The 24,089-nt window shown below is 41.6% G+C and overlaps 1 protein-coding gene across 2 annotated transcripts in view; it reads right to left on the bottom strand.

Annotated features, from left to right (window-relative positions):
* Window positions 1-23,527, bottom strand: part of LOC311132388 (diacylglycerol kinase delta) — a 53,862-nt gene extending 30,335 nt beyond the window's left edge. The window contains exons 1-12 of one of the 2 annotated variants that reach the window (XM_084165653.1): window positions 23,001-23,527; window positions 15,106-15,216; window positions 14,742-14,822; window positions 14,386-14,490; window positions 5,770-5,902; window positions 5,400-5,506; window positions 4,919-5,044; window positions 4,592-4,694; window positions 3,739-3,898; window positions 3,127-3,235; window positions 2,747-2,886; window positions 2,346-2,430 (exon numbers count right to left, since the gene is read on the bottom strand). In XM_084165653.1, the coding sequence (XP_084021779.1) occupies window positions 2,346-2,430; window positions 2,747-2,886; window positions 3,127-3,235; window positions 3,739-3,898; window positions 4,592-4,694; window positions 4,919-5,044; window positions 5,400-5,506; window positions 5,770-5,902; window positions 14,386-14,490; window positions 14,742-14,822; window positions 15,106-15,216; window positions 23,001-23,153 (1,413 nt within the window). In that variant the 5' untranslated portion in view covers window positions 23,154-23,527. The remainder of the gene's footprint in view (window positions 1-2,345; window positions 2,431-2,746; window positions 2,887-3,126; window positions 3,236-3,738; window positions 3,899-4,591; window positions 4,695-4,918; window positions 5,045-5,399; window positions 5,507-5,769; window positions 5,903-14,385; window positions 14,491-14,741; window positions 14,823-15,105; window positions 15,217-23,000) is intronic. The other variant, XM_084165652.1, reaches the window with a different exon arrangement.
* Window positions 23,528-24,089: the final 562 nt, after the last annotated feature.

The raw sequence follows: 24,089 nt of genomic DNA, 5'->3' as shown, positions 1-24,089 counted from the left end.
TATAGATACTTTTGTACTTGTTTCCTCCAGCATCTTCACAAGGTCCTTTGCTGTTGTCCTGGGATTGATTTGCACTTTTCGCACCAAAGTATGTTCATCTCTAGGAGACAGAACGCGTCTCCGTCCTGAGCGGTATGACGGCTGCGTGGTCCCATGGTGTTTATACTTGTGTACTATGTTTGTACAGATGAACGTGGTACCTTCAGGCGTTCGGAAATTGCTCCCAATGATGAACCAGACTTGTGGAGGTCTACAATTACTTTTCTGAGGTTTTGGCTGATTTCTTTTGATTTTCCCATGATGTCAAGCAAAGAGGCACTGAGTTTGAAGGTAGGCCTTGAAATACATCCACAGCTACACCTCCAATTGACTCAAATGATGTCAATTAGCCTATCAGAACCTTCATAAAGCCATGACATCCTTTTCTGGAATTTTCCAAGCTGTTTAAAGGCACAGTCAATTTAGTGTATGTAAACTTCTGACCCACTGGAATTGTGATACAGTGAATTATAAGTGAAATAATCTGTCTGTAAACAATTGTTGGAAAAATTACTTGTGTCATGCACAAAGTAGATGTCCTAACCGACTTGCCAAAACTATAATTTGTTAACAAGAAATTTGTGGAGTGGTTGAAAAACAAGTTTTAAAGTGTATGTAAACTTCCGACTTCAAATGTTTTGCCTAATTTCAGTTTATGTGTCAAAACAAGCAAGTATAGTGTAGAGAATCATTGTACCATCTAAACCGCTGTGAAATATATTTTCCATAACCCAAAATATTGTATTTTCAGCTGTTTGAAGCTGGTGTACAAAACCGAAAGTAAAAGACGCAAAAATGAAACTTAGGGACGGGAAGCATAGAAATAGCGCACACAGAACAGATATTCCACTTAGATTTGCTTTCAATGATAATGACAGATCATAAATCACATTTCTATGTGAATTTGGTCAGGTCGCCCAAAAAGTTACATATTGCAGCTTTAAAGAAAACTCTTTGTGTTCTATTAGATAGGTCACTTTCAATCCATGATAAGGCAGAGGACGCAAATCCATAACACCTACGTTTTTTCAGCAATAGGTTATGATCAATGATATCGAAAGCGGCACTGAAGTCTAAGAAAACAGCTCCCACAATCTTCTTACTATCATGTCTTTCAGTCTTTCATGTATTTCAGCCAATCATCAGTAATTTGTGTCAGTGCCAAGCATGTTAAGTGCCCTTCCCTATAAGCATGCTGAAAGTCTGTTGTTAATTTGTTTTCTGTAAAATAACTTTGTATTTGGTCAAACACAATCTTTCCAAAAGTTTGCTAAGCACTGGTAACAGGCTGATTGGTTGGCTGCTTAAACCATTAAAGGGTGCCCTGCTATTCTTGGGCAGTGGAATGACCTTTTCCTCCCTCCAGGCCTGAGGGCAAACACTGTCTTCTAGACTTAAATTGAATATGTGGCAAACAGTAGTCTCAATGTATTCTGCTACCAACCTCAGCAATTTACCATCCAGGTTGTCGGTAACAGGTGGCTTGTCCTTATTTATAGATAGCAACAATTTCTTCCAAACCCACTTTGCGGAACTCAAAACTTCAATGCATGTCTTTCATTATTTGGTCCGTTATGCATGAATATGAAGGCTCAGCGTTTGTTGTTAGCATGTCATGCCTAAGTTTGCTAATCTTGTCAACAATGAAGTTATTAAAGTGGTTTTCAATATCAAAGGGTTTTGTTATGAACAAGCCATCTGCCTCAATTAAGGATGGAGCCTAGTTCATTTTTTTCCCTAGATTTTAATTAAAGGTACTCAAGAGCTTTTTACTATCATTCTTTATATCATTTATTTTTGCTCCATAGTAAAGTTTATTCTTCTTTTTTTTTAGTTTAGTTACGTGATTTCTCAATTTATTGTATGTTTGCCTTGTATGATCGCTTATACACAATTTTTAGGTTATTTAGTTCCTGTTCTGTTTGTACTGTAAATACTCTGGTAGGTTGACTGATAACCTGAACCAGATTGTAGGCAGCTTGAAGCTTCTTTTTGAGAGGACAGCTTGATGACAACTAGTCAATATTAAGGACACCCAGAAAATATACCTCTCTGTTGATATCACATACATTATTGGGCATTTCACACAAATAGCCAAAATACTGACTTATCAGCAACCAGTTTCATGATGAAGCCTGTGTATTTAGAAAAACTGTGGTGTCATTTTGGCTCAAAGAAACAACTTGTGTATTGTGATAAACTGTGGTGTCATTTTGGCTCAACGAGAAACAGACGGTTTCATGTTAAAGCTTGTGTAATTAGAATAACTGTGGTGTCATTTCGGATCAAACCTGAGCCCTAGGTACCTGTAAGGGGGAGTCGGGACTAAAATCGTCTTCCTTCACCATGGGATAGTGTTTGGTAGGCAGCTCGTATGTCATCACACTCCACCTGAGAACACAAACACAAACACACACTGATGTCAAATTCCAGGAAATCGCAGCATATCAACCAATGAGATCGGGACAAATGACACTGACAGTTATTCTGACTCACTCAACATATTGACATCATTTATTAGATTATTTTGTAGACTAAACAGATTACCTTAATCCTTCTCTAGTATGATAACCATAGAGAAAGTTGCTCATCCAGTCTTAGAAGATACGGTTTTGGAAAGTCCAGATTGTATGTTATCACTTACAGTTTATACCTTTTAGATGGTAAATACCGTTCAGATAGTAAATACCTTTCAGATAATAAATACCTGTCAAGCATCTTGGTGGTGGCTCGCTCCAGCTTCTCCAGGATCTGTAGCAGTTGAGCATCATCATCACATAGTCCTCCCCATCCCAGGACCCTGGCTAGGTCATTACCTGTACCCAGAGGGAGGACACCTAGCTGACACTGGAGGGAGGGTGGTGAGGGGAAGATGGGAGAGAGAGTGGAGGGGTATGAAACACACAGAACAGCTATCAAGACATATTTGAAGATATATACACACAGACATATGAAGAGAATGTTACTGGTCAGAATCTCTCTCTCTCTCTCTCTCTCTCTCTCTCTCTCTCTCTCTCTCTCTCTCTCTCTCTCTCTCTCTCTCTCTCTCTCTCTCTCTCTCTCTCTCTCTCTTTCTCTTAGACTTACTTGTTTGTGCAGGTTGAGTTTATCCAGTTCAGACAGGACCCAGCCAACACTGCCGTCCCCGCCACACACCAAGATACGAAACGTAGCAAACTTCTGGAACACACGCAGACTAGAGAAGAGAGGGAGAGAAACAGAGGATAATGGGAGAAAGGAGAGGAGAGAGGTGGAATCAGTGGAGCACTTCTCATAGCCAATAGTCAAAGATTGTTACAAATGATCAACATTAATAAGAAAGATTGGTAATACTTTACTTAAAGCAGGTATAATTACTTATAATTTTTGTTGTTGTTGTTTATCTGTCAGGGACTATGTACAACATGCTATTGCACTAGATTTAGCTAGATAGCTAACTTTCATCTGTAGTCCCTGATGCCTTTATAATGCATTAAGATGGGCATCATGGGCATGTATAACCTCCTTTTAATGTCATAATATCATCTCATAATGATCCTGACTAAATACCAGTATTATGAACCTTCAATAGACATTATAAAGCCACATATGTGCTTTTAACAAGTTATAAAGCCTTATACCTGTAGGCTTAAAGTAAAGTGTTACCCAAAGGTCATCAATCAAATACATTATAACACAACCAGGATGTCTCACTCTTACCCCAGCTGTGGTCCTCCGTTCATCAAGTCAAAGACCTGTGCAGGGTTGAGCAGCTGTTTGAATTTCCTTAGAAACTTAACCCCTTGGTTGTCTCCGCTCTTAGAGTTACACAGCACCAGGAGAGGGGAGGTGCAGGAGGGAGAGGTGGCCTTCCAAAAGCCTGAAGAGAAAGATAAAAAATACAGGTTTAGTTTTGGGTTGTAGGTGTGTGGTTGTCTTCACTCTTAGGGTGTGTGGTGGAAATTCAACACCAGGGACACCTGAAGTCAATATTAAATGAATAACTCTTTATTATCAGAGAGGTTACAACAAACACACGTACAAAGTACAAGTCTGCCACAAGCTCTGCCAGGGTGGTCCCTTCATTCCTATTATATACTGCTACACAAAAAAGCTACATAGGCATGGTTCATAGGGTTGGTTCCTGTAGGTAACTGGCTGTTATCATGTGGGCTCAGTTTCCCAAGAAACTGAGCAATATCTCCTATCTTAACTTCCAGAACATATTCTGGGTGTTCTGCCAATTGGTCTGAGGAGGAAGTTACAGTCACCTGCATAAACCAAGATAGAGCAGAGAAGATACTGTGTACAATTCAAGGCTATCTCTTCAGACAATAATATTTTCCCTTACAGGTGCATTCGGATTGTTTCTGAGATTTGGCCTTTTTTCCTTTCCTGGCAACTTTACCTTGACCCTGGTTTGAAAACGTTACAGAGTTCAAGGTCAAGGGAGGAAAAGTCACAAAGGAAAAGCGAGAAGAAGAAGAAGAAGATAGCGTTTGAATGAATCCGACCATCCTCGTTTGTGTGTGTGGGTATGAGAAAGAGAGAAAGTGTGGCGTGTGTGTCTCACCGTCAGAGTCGATACTATTGAGGGCTGTGGGAGGAATGATTGACACCCGACATTGACCCAGAGGACACGCCTTTCCCATCTGCTCCTTACAGCTGCTGTGCACCTATACACACACACACACACACACACACACACACACACCATGAATCAGGGGTGGTATTTAGAATGTTAGAAAGGTGACATTTTCATCCAATGACCTTTTAGATCTAACACTTTCCCAGAATCCTGTAGCATCACTATGGATACCACAGCTTATGATGGAGTGTGTGATGTGTTTTTGGCTTAAAGCGTGACGTTCAGATACTGTGTGTGTGTGTGTAGACTCACAATAGCCTTGCACCATAGACATCTCCAGTCCTGCAGTCTCCTGACACTGCCACAGTTCCTGTCGCACACCACACACTTTGCACTGACTGGCAGGTTCCCCTCTAACCACTGATGAGGCATGGAGACCTGTGAACACACACATATCGAATATGCACACATGTAAGATATCTTTTACTTTTCATTCCTTTTTTAAAGCCTTACTGTATGACAGTCCCACTTCTTTCATATTAATCCATATTCATTAGAAAGGTGAGTGAAATACTGACAGGAAATGTAGGAGGAGTGGGAGAAAGGATGTACTAGAATAGCAGTAAATTTGATTCGAACCCACGCTTGCACTGATAAAATATTGTGGAGGCAGCGGCTTAGACCAGCTAGGTTGTTTTACTTGATCAGTGTTTTAATGAGCATAAGAAGAGGGAATGATGCTGCTAAGTCAATGAAAAAACATTGCGGTATAAAGAGACTTTGTGTTACCCACCCCTTCGTCATCCTCCATGATGTCGTTTCCTATGGAGGCCAGCGTGGTCCATTTACAGGTGTTGGTGGAGCGCACCGCACAGCGCTTATGGGCTTTGAACTTACACACTGGGGGAGGGAGAGAGAATGAGGCAAAGAGAGAGAGAGCGTTTGTTTGGAAACCAACAAACTAGCTACAACTTTTGTCCAAGTAACCATCTAATTTTAACCTGTTTCATTGCTTTGAATTAAAGCTGTGGATGTAAAGTTGCATGAATGAAAATAGTGTGCTTGTGTGTGTTTCTTCACAGGACAGTCCGTGGGAGGTGAGTCTGGAGAGGGCCTCTCTACAGACATGACAGAAGGTGGTGTGTGTGTGTGTGTGTGTTTACCTTCGCAGGACAGTCCATGGGAGGTGACTCCAGAGAGGGCCTCTCTACACACATTACAGAAGGTGGGTCTGGCGTGGGAGCAGGCGTACCAGTTATGCATCCCAGAAAAATGTTCCATATTGAATAGACTGGCCTGCAGAGAGAGATGGAGGGAGAGAGAGACAAAGGAAGGGAGAGAGAGAGGGGGAGGGAGAGAAGAGAGAGAGAATATGCAACTTTTACTCAAATCCACTTATAATGAGTAAATAAATGTTTAAGAATGAGAGAGAGAAATACTGCTTTCACATAGGATTTATGTTTTTTTTTTAAATAAATTGGCCGATGTTTATATGACCCCCTTACAAACAGGTCCATCAATACCATATTCTTGCCTGCATACGCCTTTTATACCTCCCGTACGAATGCAGGCATGCCGTGACGAGTGGTAGCAGTGATGTGCAGATGTGGGTGGGCCTCTATTTGATTAAATCCATTGAATATACACCATCAATAAAAAAATCCATTATTAATTTGATTAGGCAGGTCCTAAGAAACATTAGAAGACTAATAAAATATATTTTCAAAACAATAGACTGGCATATTTTGTGTTTAGTTATGTTACATCCAAATGAATTAAATCAGTAGTTGTGTTCATTAAACAGACAAGACATACTTGCCCCGATCACAGTCAACACACATACACTCACACAGTTTATTAGGTACACCACCCCGTTTACGAAAATGGTTAGTTCCTACAGACATGCAGGCAGACAGGCATCGAGGCATTCAGTTACTGTTCGATTGAACGTTAGAATGGGCAAAACGAGTGACCTAAGCAACTTTGAGCATGGTAAGATCGTCTGTGCTAGGCGCGTTAGTTCCAGTATCTCAGAAACGTCCGGCTTCCTGAGCTTTTCACACACGACAGTGTCTAGGGTTTACCAAGAATGGTGCGACAAACAAAAAACATCCAGTCAACAGCAGTCCTATGGGCGAAAACAGCTTGTTGATGAGAGAGGTCGAAGGAGAATGGCAAGAATCGTGCAAGATAACAGGCGAGCCACAAACAACGGTGCAGTACAACAGTGATGTAAAGAATGGCACCTCGGAACGCATAACTCGTCGGTCCTTATCACGGATGGGCTATTGCAGCAGACGACCACACCGGGTTAAACTCCTATCAGCTAAAAACAAGAAGAAGTGGCTCCAGTGGGCACACGATCACCAATACTGGACAATTGAGGAGTGGAAAAACATTGCCTGGTCCGACAAACCCTGGTTCCTGTTGCATCACTCTGATGGCAGAGTCAGGATTTGGCGTAAGCAGCATGAGTCCATGGCCTGTCTGGTGTCAACGGTACAGGCTGGTGGCGGTAGTATAATGGTGTGGGGAATGCAACGTTTGAACGCCACAGCCTATCTGAACATAGAATCTATTCCCCGAAGAATTCAGGCTGTTCTAGAGATAAAGGGGGGTCTGACCCGGTACTAGATTGGTTTACCTAATAAACTGGTCACTGAGTGTAAATGTTGTAGTAAGAATATAATGGAATATAAAATAATAAAATACTATTCATATTTTTCCCACACAACTTGTGTCACGGGAATGTGTGGATCCGCTGTCATATAACAAAAGTGATATTTGGAAACAGAGCCCAAGCCCATGCTTTTTTGTCCACGTTTCATCTCTTTCTTACCCTCACTCCACTTTGTTAGGGAGCAGGCGTAGGATCTTACATTGAGAGTATCTTCATCATGATACTGACAGAAAATAATATAAATTCTATTTTCGAAAGCATCTGAGTCTCGTGTTCATATTTCACAACCTCCGCAGGCTTTTGGAGTTGCCTACACGCGAGCAAATAAATCAAATCTACACTTGATTTGGGCTACATTATTGCATGCTAAATGTTTCTGATCAGTGATAGATGAGCAAACGAATAGGTGAGCTATACCACGACCACTTACACTACATTACCAAAAGTATGTGGGCACCTGCTTGTCGAACATCTCATTCCAAAATCATGGGCATTAATATGGAGTTGGTCCCCCCTTTGCTGCTATAACAGCCTCCACTCTTCTGGGAAGGCTTTCCACTAGATGTTGGAACATTGCTGTGGGGACTTGCTTCCATTCAGCCACAAGAGCATTATTGAGGTCGGGTACTGATGTTGGACGATTAGGCCTGGCTCGCAGTCGGCGTTCCAAATCATCCCAAAGGTGTTCGATGGGGTTGAGGTCAGGCTCTGTGCAGGCCAGTCAAGTTCTTCCGCACCGATCTCGACAAACCATTTCTGTATGGACCCTGCTTTGTGCACGGCAGTATTGTCATGCTGAAACAGGAAAGGGCCTTCCCCAAACTGTTGCCACAAAGTTGGAAGCACAGAATCATCTAGAATGTCATTGTATGCTGTAGCGTTAAGATTTCCATTCACTGGAACTAAGGGACAGCCCCAGACCATTATTCCTCCTCCACCAAACTTTACAGTTGGCACTATGCATTCGGGCAGGTAGCGTTCTCCTGGCATCCGCCAAACCGTGATTCATCACTCCAGAGAACGCGTAAGAGTCTGATATAACGTCTTCTGGAGTAGTTATGAGGAATTAGATTGAAACAAACGATTATTGATGTTTATTTTATTTTATACAATTGTGTGCCGCCCTATGGGACTCCCAATCACGGCCGGTTGTGATACAGCCTGGAATCGAACCAGGGGGCCTGTAGTGACGCCTCAAGCACTGAGATGCAGTGCCTTAGACCGCTGCGCCACTCGGGAGCCCAGGACAGTGTATAGGACAGTGTATATCTGCATCATGTTTTGTGTGTAATTACTATTTTTGGATTGCTGATTATAATTGAATGTTAACGAAATGTATACTTTCTCTTCCAGGAAAATTGGGATTTCCTTATCTCTCATTGAGATGTTTCCTAAGTCTGTGGGCTAGGGGGAGCAGTTAGTAGAATTCGGCAGTCTTATAATAAGGTCGTAAGAGGGAGCTACCAAAATAAATAAGGCCTGGCTATTTTTGTTTGTTGTTTTCCAATATGTTTTTTCAAATAACCACACACAATCCACCTACTATAATGGTTATATATGGTTTTTATTTTTATTTTAGGGGGTTTTAACGGGTCAGTGATGATAAGTCTTAAAGGAACACACACAGAACTTTCAGAAGTTTTTTGTTTTATGAGTGAGTTTTGACTCTTGTTAATGATTAGTCTATACTATAGAATGGAACACTTCTTTGAAGGGTTGAATGACCTCTGAACTATGTCCTGACTTTCTAGTGCGAATTGATCACCCACACTGGAAAGCCAAGAGGCATGGGAGGAGGAATTTAAGGTAATTTATTATACCGAGTTGAGGGTAATTTATAATACTGAGAATTTTGAAGAAGTTTATAATTTCGCAATAGTCCTATATATGATTCGGACCATAACAAGGTCAGAGTGAGAGAGCTAGTCCTGAAAGAGGAACACCTGGCGCTAGTCAATTTTGATATTACTTGAATTACTTTATGAGATACAATTAAGTTAAGGTATTATCAAAAGTTGTCATTTTAATCTCATTGTTGTTTTGTTTTTTTGAACGCATGAATCACGATGTGAGTCATGTGTCCAAAGGGGGGAAGTACTGGTCGCATGAGGCTTTTTGATAAATATGCAAATTGTATTAAGAATATGAGCAGTAGTAATTAATGTGTTATGGGTTAGATAAGTGTATTTGTGGTAGGAGGCAGGGTGTAGAGGAGGCCTGCCTATGAAACTAATGACCTATAACAAGCTGCAAGTATGTGCACTTCCTAATATCAAGGCGTCTCCAGACTGATAAGAAGACAGTGTATAGTAGCATACGGTGTCGCACCTAACAATGTTGTTAAGACTTTCTTCCCATGGGTGAAGGCTTCTCTGCCATACCTAACAGTAGAATCTGGGAATTGTCTGCGCCCTGGAGACTGGCGGTAAAGGATTACAGAAGTAAGAGATGGACAAAACCCAGGTGGGGAGGTCAGTACTAGGTGTTGCTGGCTACCTCGGTGGAGGGGAAAGTAGCAGAGAGAGATACCTGCATCTATGTGACCCACTGTAGGACTGTTCCAACCCAGAGGAGGAAGATTGCACCGCCACGGCGGAGCATTGTTTTATTTTGTGTCTGTCTGTGTCTGTGTGTCTTTGCAGCAGGGACTCTCAACTTCCCTATTAGTACGCTGCCAGAAGGACACACTCCACAGAGCGACATTGAAAAATGGAGAAGGACTCTGCATGATCCTAGACCCTAGTGACGGAAGAAGGTTCAGAGCTAAAAGGACCATACATCGTCACCCAGTCTACACGAACGGATGTACGGATAGAGGGGAGATCGACCTGGTCATCTAAACCACTGCAACAGAGTACTACGAGGAAACCGACGACCTAGAGATGAGGGAGCTGAGGATGCTGGAGCTGACAAGGATCAGGAGATGGGAGATGATGGCAAGGGGAATGCTACTGATGAGCTACGTGTTCTGTCTGATTCCCTCGGCGGAGGGACAGACCTCCAAGAAATTCAAGATTTTCCAGAATTTCAAGAATCACCTGACTTTCACACCATTAATTTATCTGTCTATGGAGGGTTTCCCTAACAGAAATTGGGGAGTATATTAGAAATGTGTATTAAGAATAATTGGTAAAACATAATAATTTGTCATATAGTCAATGCTTTATGGATTTATTGGATTAGAAATTAACTCAATTAAACTGTTATGTTCTGTCTTCTATTGAGGTAAATACAGATGGTGTCTTGATGCATAGCAGGGATAATTTGGCCTAGAAGGGTGTGAACCTAAAAAAAGAAACAATCTCTGAACCGGCTGAAGATTAATATCAGAGGCGTTGAAGATGTTCCTATACAGCACCACTTTTACCTGCAACTGGTCTACAACAGCCAATCGAAGCTATCAACTGATTTTTTTCATGTTTTTTTATCTCGAGGGAGTGGGACAAGAGTCCACCATTGAGTGAGAATGGAGAAAGATCTGTTCAAATACAACATTTCTCATGTTGTTGGTATACTAGTTGGCAAATGGACAAGACACAAGGGGGTGTAGAGATGGTGGTGACTCGGATGAGACATTGAAGTTGGGACATTGTCATGGGCAAGTCATTTTGAACTATGAAGCTGTCTGAAGAAGATCATGAAGAGACGCCAGAAGATTTAAGTGCCGGGGAAGGAAGGGGTTGGTTAGCTGTGTCGATAATACATTTGGATTTATCTACATTTGCTAATTTGGGTAGTACTAAGAATGCATTGAGATAATGATCTGTAGTTATTCTCAGGATGAGGAAGGTCATAATAGAATTATGGATATTTATACTGTATGTTAATATACGTGTTCACTCTGACAGTTGGAATGGGTGCTAAAGTTGAGGGTTTTAACTTTGATTGATAAGGACCAATGTGAATCACTAAGAATTGTAATTCTAAATTTGGTTGAGATAAGTAATTTGGTTTTGGTTATAATTTATAAGATGACTGAGTGATTTAAGTAAATCATTAGTATATATTAGTAACTAAAGATGTTGAAACTATTTTCAGCAGGAAGGGTATTGCTTGTACAAATGCGAGATAACTGTCTTAAATAGATATTATGGTTAAAACAGCGATACCTTATTGTAATGTCTTAGGATACACTTATATGATTTATTTCGAGTAGAACTGTTTGAATCTTACTGTTTGAAACATGTAAGTTAATGTAAGGATTGTGACTGATATCATGAACATGTTGATTATTAGGTTACTGTATTCACATGTTAGTCACTATATACATTTGAAGTATTTGTAGGTATTGATATGGGACTATGTATTCCCAAAGAGGGGGGATTGATGTGGATGTTTAGAGTGGTACATATCTCTGTTGCTAGGCAACAACTTAATTGGTTCCTATCATGGGGTTTTGTGTGTGTGACCTTTGGTTGAATTCCTCAATCCTAACTAGTCCAAGGCTGTACTGATTTAACAGGGACTGAAACCAGAGTGTTATTCTTTGTATCTCTCCTCAGTCATATTATGGGAACAGAGTCAGGGTTGAACAGAGTTGAATATTGTAACTATTAACAGTCTTGGATTTTCAAGCAATTGGGTCTGAAATGTCACTCATTGGACACTATGCAATTGATAATCACATAGCATTGGATGCTATTACAGTAGATAAAGGGGGAATGTATGCGATTATAGAGGCAGATGCATTTGTACATACTTGCCATCAGAATAGGAAGGTTTTGGGAAATTAACTAAAACTATGGGAAATATATTAGAGAAAGACAGGATTGAAAATGTGGAAACAAGACTACCTCAGTCGATATTGTAGTCTACATGTAACTTACATATTGTCATGAATCAATGTATTTTATGGAATGATGTCAGGAGGTTAGGAATTCATTTGTATGTTTTGTTTGTTTGTTTCAAGTAATGTTATATCTGTGGAATTTCACTTACAACAGCAAAATAATGAAAGGGGGGATTGATATAACGACTTTTTATACAGTATTGGTTAATGTCGTTGATCTCATATAGAGAGGATAAGGACACGCCATGTGTTAGTTATGTTACTGGTGGGTGACAGAAGGTCTGCGTGCCAAGATAGATTGGGGGCCACTGGTGCTAATCTTAGAAGGAGTATGTGATGGAATGGCCTGGCTAGGGTGCCACACGATACCATGTAGGGGGATCCTATTGTAGGAGATGAGTGGCACTCAATAATGGTTGGCAACTGGTGGATGGAATTAGCTCCGAAAGCATTATATAAACTGAGAGGTTTTCTATGTAAAGTAATTTGGATGACAATAGGCTACGCCCGTACCGCTTGTCATACGAATCCAGTACTGTAACCATTAAATAACTATGAATCAACTCTCCATCTAAGTGTTTAAATATTCTCTTACATCCTGAAGTACGAGATACCAGAGAAACTCGTCATAACAGAGTCCAATGGCGGCGAGCTTACACCACTCCAGCCGGCGCTTGGCATTGCGCATGGTGATTTTAGGCTTGTGTGCGGCTGCTAGGCCATGGAAACCCATTTCATGAAGGTCCAGACGAACAGTTCTTGTGCTGACGTTGCTTCCAGAGGCGGTTTGGAACTCGGTAGTGAGTGTTGCAACCAAGGACATACGATTTTTACAGACTACGTGCTTCAGCACTCGGCGGTCCCGTTCTGTGAGCTTGTGTGGCCTACCACTTCGTGGCTGAGCCGTTGTTGCTCCTAGACGTTTCCACTTCACAATAACAGCACTTACAGTTGACCGGGGCAGCTCTAGCAGGGCAGAAATGTGATGAACTGACTTGTTGGAAAGGTGGCATCCTATGACAGTGCCACATTGAAAGTCACTTTGATCTTCAGTAAGGCCATTCTACTGCCAATGTTTGTCTATGGAGATTGCATGGCTGTGTGCTCGATTTTATACACCTGTCAGCAACAGGTGTGGCTGAAATAGCCAAATCCACTTATTTGAAGGGGTGTCCAGATACTTTTGTATATATAGTGTATTTGCCCAGCCAGAGAATTAACCAAATATACAGATGGAGATTCAGTGAAACAAAATCATATTGATTGATTAAGACAAGTCACAGGCTTTAGGTCGGGAGGAGGCCTAGGCTACTAGGAGACTGCGAGTGATGAGCCAACTAGACAAGATGATCATGAACAGCACTCACCTCAACTTAGCTAACATTTCCACAGCCTAATTGTAGCCTAACCAATATCCAAACGGAGATTCAGTGAAAAGACAAATCTGACATTGATTAATTTATCAAGACAAGTCCCCACAATTGTCTCAAAGCAACGGAAACAGTGCTGAAATAATTGAACATACGCAGGTAAGCTATTGCTTCAAATGTATTATAACAATTGGATGACTTTGGGAGTTTCAATAAGCAACAATTTGATACCTTCAATTGCATTAGCCTACTTTAGTCCAATATTTATTCCCACAGTAATTCTTTATGGATCCATCTAGTTGTGGTTAAGAAAATAGTGCATGTGGTGGGCTATGCAAAGAGATGGGTGAAGTGACACGCCTCACAATGTTTAGAACTGGCAGAAGGATAGTAGTAATGGGTGCTGCCTAGCAACCATCAAGACCTTAAGAGCGTAGTCCATGCCAATGCTGCCTCAGCATTATGGCTACATTTCATACTAAGCTGTAGGCAGAACTTTACCGCAATCATGACTAGGTCAGTTGGCGGAAAGAAAAGCAGAGGCTTTGTCCCGGCAATACCTTACATATATAAAGAAAAGTCTGCAAAAAGTTGGTGGGATGCTAAAGTTGGAGGAAAAATTTATTGGTTTGAAAGGTGTAAAATAGATAGAGAGTTTTCACCTTTCTGTATGAAAGCAAATACAACACTGATGCATCATTTTGTACCAATGGTACGAAATGGCTAAATGCTAAATGCTACCAATTGAGTTGATGAGAAGTACCCACTGTTACCAATACATCTATTCGAAATGAACAGGCAAATACCAGAAACAGGACTATAGAATAAAACAAAAGTACAGTCAAAGGCAAAAGGGTGAGAACGAATGAATGAATGAAAGAATGAAAAGATAAAAGCTTGAGGGGATGGCGGATGGAGGGATGAGAGGATGAGTGCTTACCTCGTAAGTTTCCCATTTCTGTACAGACTTCAGAGCACCGATCCAATCCTCCATCTCTTTCCTGCTCTCAGCACACAGCATCAACTTCCTGAATGGAGTGATCACCTAGAGAGAGAGAGGGGGGAGAGGGAGCGAGAGCGAGAGAGAGATAGGGAAGGAGGGAGGGAGGGAGGGACAGGCTGTATAAGAATACATAGTACTGTAGATGTACAAAGACATACCAAGTCCTATAGTTTTGCAGTGAAGCAGTTTAGAGTGTAATAAAATTGGAATAAAGGTGTAGTCATGGTGGTCATTATGGTTACTGTGTAGCTGTAGTCATGGTTACGGTATAGGTAGGGTGTCGTCATGGTTACCGTGAAGCTGTTGTTGATGTTCTTGGTACTCGTCTCAGCCACGCTGGCGTCTGATAGGTCCACCTCGTCAAATATCAGAGACTGATGGACAACCCAAAAAAATGGAACCGAGTTAAACAAACCAAAAACAAAACAGACAGCATCTAATCATCCTCTATGAATGAAGAAAAAAGTCGTAAAGGCCCAGTGCAGTCTAAAACAGAATTTTCCTGTGTTTTATATAGATTTCCACACTATGAGGTTGGAATAATACTGGGGAATTGTGAAAATTATGATTATGCCCTTTTAGTGTAAGAGCTGTTTGAAAAGATCCCCAAAAACTATGCCAAAAAACAATTGGAGTAATAAACACATACACAATTACCTTGGAGTCTTTGGCATAGTAAAGTGTCCGGCCTCTCAGTTTGAAGTACCTCCTCTTCCATCTCTGGAAAGAACTGGTCTGTTTCAATAGGATCCCTTCCTTTACACTTTTCTATGGACAGGACAGAGAGAGAGAGAGAGAGAGAGAGGGAGAGAGAGAGAGGGGCTTGAGACTCGGAGGGTGTGTGAGTGTGTGTGCGTGTGTGTGTGCATGTGTGCATGTGTGTGTGTGTGGGTAGAAAGAGAGGGTGGGTGTGTGTGCCTGTATGATGTCTATGTTTATGTGTGTGGGTGAGATAATGTAATACAATATATAATCAAGAAGCATAACTATTCAAAGCAATCAGTTTCATTGGCTCCAAGTGCCGGGAAAGTTTCCAACATATATTTAGGGAAACACAATGGCATGCATGATGCCCTCTGTCACCTAGCAACATTCCAGCACGAGTCGATTTACAAAAACAACCTACAGACAACTTCCTCATACATGATTTCATTTTTGTCTAAGAATGCTACACGTGACATAAAAATATAATAGGGTAAGTCCCGGCAGGCTATGTGTTTTGACTTGCCTTAAAAGGGCAAAAAATAGATACAAGTAAATAAGTGAAAGTACACTACCAGTCAAAAGTTTTAGAACACCTGCTCATTCAAGGGTTTTTCTTAATTTTTACTATTTTCTACATTGTAGAATACTAGTGAAGACATCAAAACTATGAAATAACACATATGGAATCATGTAGTAACCAAAAAAGTGTTAAACAAATGAACATACAGTGGGGAGAACAAGTATTTGATACACTGCCGATTTTGCAGGTTTTCCTACTTACAAAGCATGTAGAGGTCTGTAATTTTTATCATAGGTACACTTCAACTGTGAGAGGCGGAATCTAAAACAAAAATCCAGAAAATCAAATTGTATTAATTACATTAAGTAATTAATTTGCATTTTATTGCATGACATAAGTATTTGATACATCAGAAAAGCAGAACTTAATATTTGGTACAGAAACCTTTGTTTGCAATTATAGAGATCATACGTTTCCTGTAGGTCTTGACCAGGTTTGCACACACTGCAGCAGGGATTTTGGCCCACTCTATACAGACCTTCTCCAGATCCTTCAGGTTTCGGGGCTGTCGCTGGGCAATATGGACTTTCAGCTCCCTCCAAAGATGTTCTATTGGGTTCAGGTCTGGAGACTGGCTAGGCTCCAGACTCCAGGACCTTGAGATGCTTCTTACGGAGCCACTCCTTAGTTGCCCTGGCTGTGGTCCCAGCTCTCTTCAGGTCATTGACCAGGTCCTGCCGTGTAGTTCTGGGCTGATCCCTCACCTTCCTCATGATCATTGATGCCCCACGAGGTGAGATCTTGCATGGAGCCCCAGACCGAGGGTGATTGAGCGTCATCTTGAACTTCTTCCATTTTCTAATAATTGCGCTAACAGTTGTTGCCTTCTCACCAAGCTGCTTGCCTATTGTCCTGTAGCCCATTCCAGCCTTGTGCAGGTCTACAATTTTATCCCTGATGTCCTTACACAGCTCTCTGGTCTTGGCCATTGTGGAGAGGTTGGAGTCTGTTTGATTGAGTGTGTGGACAGGTGTCTTTTATACAGGTAACGAGTTCAAACAGGTGCAGTTAATACAGGTAATGAGTGGAGAACAGGAGGGCTTCTTAAAGAAAAACTAACAGGTCTGTGAGAGCCGGAATTCTTACTGGTTGGTCGTCTCTCACAGTTGAAGTGTACCTATGATAAAAATTACAGACGTCTACATGCTTTGTAAGTAGGAAAACCTGCAAAATCGGCAGTGTATCAAATACTTGTTCTCCCCACTGTATATTTGAGATTTGAGATTCTTCAAATAGCCACACTTTGCCTTGATGAGAGCTTTAAACACTCTTGGCATTCTCTCAACCAGCTTCACCTGGAATGCTTTTCCAACAGTCTTGAAGGAGTTCCCACATATGCTGAGCACTTGTTGGGTGCTATTCCTTCACTCTGCGGTCCAACTCATCCCAAACATCTCAATTTGGTTGAGGTCGGGGGATTGTGGAGGCCAGGTCATCTGATGTAGCACTCCGTCACTCTCCTTCTTGGTAAAATAGCCCTTACACAGCCTGGAGGTGTGTTGGGTCATTGTCCTGTTGAAAAACAAATGATAGTCCCACTAAGCCCAAACCAGATGGGATGGCGTATCGCTGCAGAATGCTGTGGTAGCCATGCTGGTTAAGTGTGCCTTGAATTCTAAATAAATCACAGAAAATGTCACCAGCAAAGCACCCCCACACCATCACACCTCCTCCTCCATGCTTTACGGTGGGAAATACACATGCAGAGATCATCCGTTCACCCACACCGCGTCTCACAAAGACACGGCGGTTAGAACCAAAAATCCAGACCAAAGGACACATTTCCACCGGTCTAATGTCCATTGCTCGTGTTTCTTGGCCAAGCAAGTCTCTTCTTATTATTGGTGTCCTTTAGCAGTGGTTTCTTTGCAGCAATTCGACCATGAAGGCCTGATTCACACAGTCTCCTCTGAACAGTTGATGTTGAGATGTGTCTGTTACTTGAACTCTGTGAAACATTTATTTGGGCTGCAATTTCTGAGGCTGGTAACTCTAATGAACATATCCTCTGCAGCAGAGGTAACTCTGAGTCTTCCATTCCTGTGGCGGTCCTCATGAGAGCCAATTTCATCATAGCACTTGACGGTTTTTGCGACTGCACTTGAAGAAACTTTCAAAGTTCTTGAAATGTTCCTTATTTTCTGACCTTCATGTCTTAAAGTAATGATGGACTGTCATTTCTCTTTGCTTATTTCAGCTGTTCTTGCCATAATATGGACTTGGTCTTTTACCAAATAGGGCTATCTTCTGTATACCTCCCCTACCTTGTCCCAACACAACTGATTGGCTCAAACGCATTAAGGAAAAAAATTCCACAAATTCACTTTTAAGAAGGCACACCTGTTAATTGAAATGCATTCCAGGTGATTACCTCATGAAGCTGGTTGAGAGAATACCAAGAGTGTGCAAAGCTGTCATCAAGGCAAAGGGTGGCTATTTGAAGAATCTCAAATCTCAAATATATTTTGATTTGTTTAACACTTTCTTGGTTACTACATGATTCCATATGTGTTATTTCATAGTTTTGATGTAGTTACAACGTAGAAAAACCCTTGAATGAGTAGGTGTTCTAAAACTTTTGACCGGTAGTGTATGTACATTGAGTATACCAAACATTAGGAACCCCCCCCCCACCCCCACCTCCCCCTCCCCCCAAGGTGTCGAAAGCATTCCACAGGGATGCTGGCCCATATTGACTCCAAGGCTTCCCACAGTTGTATCAAGTTGGCTGGATGTACTTTGGGTGGTGGACCATTCTTGATACACATGGGAAACTGTTGAGCGCGAAAAACCAAGCATCATCGCAGTTCTTGACACATACCGGTGCGCCTCGCACCTACTACCATACTCCTTTCAAAGCACTTAAATATTTTGTCTTTCCCATTCACCCTCTGAATGGCACACATAAACAATCCATGTCTCAATTGTCTCAAGGCTTAAAAATCCTTCTTTAACCTGTCTCATCCCCTGCATCTACACTGACTGAAGTGGATTTAACAAGTGACATTAATAAGGGATCATAGCTTTCACCTGGATTCACCTGGTCAGTCTATGTCATGGAAAAAGGATGTTTTGTACACTCAGTGTATATGCAGACTAAGACAGAGAGGGAGAGCGAGAAAGGGAGAGAGAAAGAGAGAGAGGGAGAGAAAAAGAGAAAGAGCGAAAGATTGAGCGAAAGAGAGAGAGAGAGAGAGCGAGAGAGAGAGAGAGAGAGAGAGAGAGAGAAAGAGAGAGGGAAAGTGAGAGAGAGAGAGCGACATCAGTGACAGAAGGCTTAACAGTGGCATGCTGCCCTGTGTGTCAGCACAACCCCTAAATATGTCCTGAGGGAACCAGACACACAGACAGGTGGGTTCCCCACCATAGCGAATCACTATGGGTGAACACACACAAACTGACAGGTTTGACAGCGCATGTGTGAGTGTGTGGTGTGTTTGACTATCCTGGTGGACAAGGTGAAAATGGCCCCATATGTTTCACAGCGCTGTTCACACCTTCACTGTGTGTGTGTGTGTGTGTGTGTGTGTATGTGAGTGTTCAATGCTGGGCACTGCTCAAGGGACTCTGCTCGGTGGTAAGGGTAGATACGTCAGACACACACACGCGCCAGTTAAGCCTGGTCCCCTTTATAAAGGGAATTTGCATAGCAGATTGGACCTTTTAACTGTCATAATTCAGCTATCTATCCTGGCAAACAGACACACACACACACACACAAACACACACACACACACACACGTCTAGAGACTGGCTCTGATGTCATGACAGCTGATATACGGTGCTATGAAAAAGTATTTGCCCCTTTTCTAATTTTCTCTACTTTTGCATATTTGTGATACTGAATGTTATCAGATCTTCAACCAAAACCTAATATTAGATAAAGGGAACATAAGTGAACAAATAACACAACAATTACATATTTATTTATTTTATTTCATAAACAAAGTTATGCAACACCCAATTCCCCTGTGTGAAAAAGTAATTGCCCCCTTACACTCAATAACTGGTTGTGCCACCTTTAGCTGCAATGACTCCAACCAAATGCTTCTTGTAGTTGTTGATCAGTCTCTCACGTCGCTGTGGAGGAATTTTGGCCCACTCTTCCATGCAGAACTGCTTTAACTCAGTGACGTGTGGGTTTTCAAGCATGAACTGCTCGTTTCAAGTCCTGCCACAACATCTCAATTGGGATTAGGTCTGGACTTTGACTAGGCCATTCCAAAACTTCGAATTTGTTGCTTTTTAGCAATTTTCATGTAGACTTCATTGTGTGTTTTGGATCATTGTCTTGCTGCATGACCCAGCTGCGCTTCAGCTTCAGCTCACAGACGGATGGTCTGACATTCTCCTGTAGAATTCTCTGATACAGAGCAGAATTCATGGTTCCTTCTATTAAGGCAAGTCGTCCAGGTCCTGAGGCAGCAAAGCGGTTACTGGCACAACGCTCTTAACCACTAAGCTACCTGCCGCCCCCATAATATTATATAACATTAATCTCAGGGATATTGTTATCAAAATTGAACAGGATTTATGAACTTCAATTTCTTCTTACATACATTCCACTAGGCCTATAGTCTAATACATAAAGAGTCCGAATGGGAACAAATTAAAAGCATGCAAGAAAGGGGAAAAGACCAGTGACAATCTGAGCTACTGGTGGTTACTAGGAGTCCCATTACTAGTACCCACAGTGCATTCAGAAAGTATTCAGACCCCTTCACTTTTTCCACATTTAGTTTTACGTTACAGCCTTATTCTAAAATGGATTAAATGTTTTTTTCAATCTACACACAATACCCCATAATGACAAAACAAAAACTGGTTTTTAGAAAAGTTTGCTAATTTCTTAAAAATAAAAAACGGAAATATCACATTTACATTTACAGCATTCATTGCTCACTCCTACCAATGATGCATTGGCATCAGCCAATACCATGGCAATTCAAGATGGTGCTACCCATACCTCTAATAAACGTTGTTCATGATCAAATACTTAAAATATAGATGTCTCTATGTTACAAGCACATGTTTAGTATTAGTGGATTGAATACATCTCTTTGCTCAGCATTACTTCCTGAAGTGTTTCCATTCCCCTTTAAACAATTGCGGTGTCCTTCATAGGGCTTAACTCTATCTTGTCTTTTCAACAATGATCCCCTGATAAAAGTGTTTGGGCATGCATACAAGGGAATGACCTATATGTGTGTGTGTGCTGGAGAGAGAGGGCAAGACTGAGAGAAAGAAAGAGAGAGAGACAAAGAGAAGAGAGAGTGAAAGGGAGAGGGACAGTCTATTACAAATGTATACAGACATAGACTAGATAAACGTGTCTAGTCTCCTTTTTGACAACGGCTAGAAGGAGTGGTGAGGCACAGAACACTTCCTCTTTCTGTCTGCCTCTCCCGATGATATGCTGTATACCAAGGAGCAGCCTCTCTCACACACACGTCCTTCTCTCTATCTCCCTTCCTTCTATCTGCTTATCACTCTGTCTCATCCCACCTCTTCCTTCTTTCACCTTGTATCCGTCTCCCTTCCTCAGTCCTTCCCACTCTTCCTTTTCTCGCACCTCTCTCCCACCTATTCCATCTCTCTCACTGTAGCATATAGCAATAAGCTCTCGCTCTCGTCCCACCTCTTTTATTTCTCTCCCTCTCTCTCATTAACAGTAGCAGTGATTGTAATAAGACAGACAGGCACCTCTGGTCCAGCAACGAATTCATCGCTCCATCACGGCATACACAATCTAATTCCCAGAGTGTGTATGTGTCTGTATGTGTGTGTGGGTACAGCTGTAGCTGTATTTGTGTGTAGTAGGGTCATCACACAAATTCTTATTATCCTCCTGTGTGTTTGTGTGTGTGTTTATTTGTGTGTGTGTGTGTACGTGTGTACAGCTGTAGCTGTATTTGTGCCCCCAGGTAAAAAAACACAGGCAGAATCTCAGCATCTTATCAGCTCATACTGCCAGACAGAGAGAGAGAGAGAGAGAGAGAGAGAGAGAGAGAGAGAGAGAGAGAGAGAGAGAGAGAGAGAGAGAGAGAGAGAGAGAGAGAGAGAGAGAGAGAGAGAGAGAGATAGAGAGAGAGAGAGAGAGAGAGAGAGAGAGAGACCCCACAGATCCCTAAGACAACAACACATTTAGACCCAACCAAATCATGAGAAAACAAAAAGAGAATTACTTGACACATTGGAAAGAATTTACAAAAAAACTGAGCAAACTAGAATGCTATTTGGCCCTGAACAGAGAGTACACAGTGGCAGAATACCTGACCACTGTGACTGACCCAAACTTAAGGAAAGCTTTGACTATGTACAAACTCAGTGACCATAGCCTTGCTATTGAGAAAGGCCGCCGTAGGCAGACCTAGCTCTCAAGAGAAGTCAGGCTATGTGCACACTGCCCACAAAATGAGGTGGAAACTGAGCTGCACTTCCTAACCTCCTGCCAAATGTATGACCATATTAGAGACACATATTTCCCTCAGATTACACAAATCCACAAAGAATGCGAAAACAAACCCAATTTTGATAAACTCCCATATTGGGTGAAATACCACAGTGTGCAATCACAGCAGCAAGATTTGTGACCTGTTGCCACAGGAAAAGGGCAACCAGTGAAGAACAAACACCATAGTAAATACAACTCATATGTATGTTTATTTATTTTCCCATTTGTACTTTAACTATTTGCACATTGTTACAACACTGTATATATTCATAATATGACATTTGAAATGTCTTTATTCTTTTGGAACTTCTGAGTATAATGTTTAATGTAAATTTGTATTGTTTATTTTCCCCATGCCAATAAAGCCCTTAAATTGAATTGAATTGAATTGAGAGAGAGCGAGAGAAAGGGGGGGGGGGGGAAGGACATGAGACATGACAACAAACTGGAACGAAAACAAAGACAGACAATTTACTGGTGTGTAAACGAGGTGAAGTCTGAGGTCAACCCTTGAGGCTGGAAACTCATAGACAAATAAACACAAAACTATGTCATCCATCTCACCCTCCCTCAACCTCTCCTTCAGACTCTGTCAGTCCTTAGTCACCCATTCATTCCGTTCTCCTCTCCTTCTCCCCTCACTCTCTTTCTCAGTCCAGACTGTGTCAGTTGGATCTTGTCAGTCAACCAGTCAGTCAGACAGACGAGGCTAGTCATTAAAGTAGGACTAATCACATTTACTACCATTTAAACCCTATCTAACCCTGTGGGCTCTGTTAGTGGGCCTGCTGCAACACATACACACTGACATACCTGTATGTTATAGCTCTGTGGTTTCTCTGTGTAGCTGGTCTCCAGTTCGTCTCCGTGACTGAGTTGGCTATCGTCCCCGTGTCCTGCCCCCACCTCACAGTGGAACAGCAGGGGGGACAGACAACACACACTGCTAGGACACCACTTGAGCATGATGGCTCTCTGTCTGTCTGCCTATCTCTCTGTATGTCTGTCTGTCTGCCGCACATTGATGTCCTCACTTGCAGTTAGCCTGTTAACTACAATAGGGAGACACTACTTTCCGCTTTACTTTTCTGGGACCCAGGACAACAGAATCAGACGTTTCTCTGTCTGTCTCTGTCTCGCTCTCTCTGTCTCTCTCTTTCTCTCTCTCTTTCTGCCAATCTCTCTCTCTCTCTCTCTCAAAATCCTAAGCAAGACTACTGAAGTCCTCTCTCCTTTTTAATGTCATCAAACTTCACTTCCTTCTCTGGTGTTCTCTCTCTCCGGTAACTGAACAGTCCAACATTGCGGTGATTCTCTCTGTGTTAACTGCTGATCCAACTAAACTGTTTCTACATACTCCCTGTTTCGCTCCAGGCCTTAGGATTAAGGCACTCCCACACAGGTGTGTAAGAGGACACACCTTTACCAGGATGACATGCAGATCATCTACCCTCCTCCTTTTCACTCTCTCTTAATTTAACCTCATCTCTTTCAGCTATTTCCTTTGCCAAACACTTTTGATTCAATTCAATTTCAATTCAATTTCAATGTAAGGGCTTTATTGGCACGGGAAACATATGTTTACATTGCCAAAGCAAGTGAAATAGATAATAAATAAAAGTGAAATAAACAATAAAAAATGTACAGTAAACATTACACTCACAAAAGTTCTAAAAGAATAAAGACATTTAAAATGTCATATTATTGTCTATATACAGTGTTATAATGATGTGCAAATAGTTAAAAGTACAAAAAGGAAAATAAATAAACACAAATATAGGTTTTATTTACAATGTTGTTTGTTCTTCACTGGTTGCCCTTTTCTTGTGGCAAAAGGTCACAAATCTTGCTGCTGTGATTGCACACTGTGGAATTTCACCCAATAGATATGGGATTTGTTTT

Source organism: Coregonus lavaretus (assembly GCF_964263955.1).
Source record: "Coregonus lavaretus genome assembly, chromosome: 7".
In the NCBI taxonomy this organism is placed as follows: Eukaryota; Metazoa; Chordata; class Actinopteri; order Salmoniformes; family Salmonidae; genus Coregonus; species Coregonus lavaretus.
This window is presented reverse-complemented; position numbering and strand designations above follow the sequence as displayed.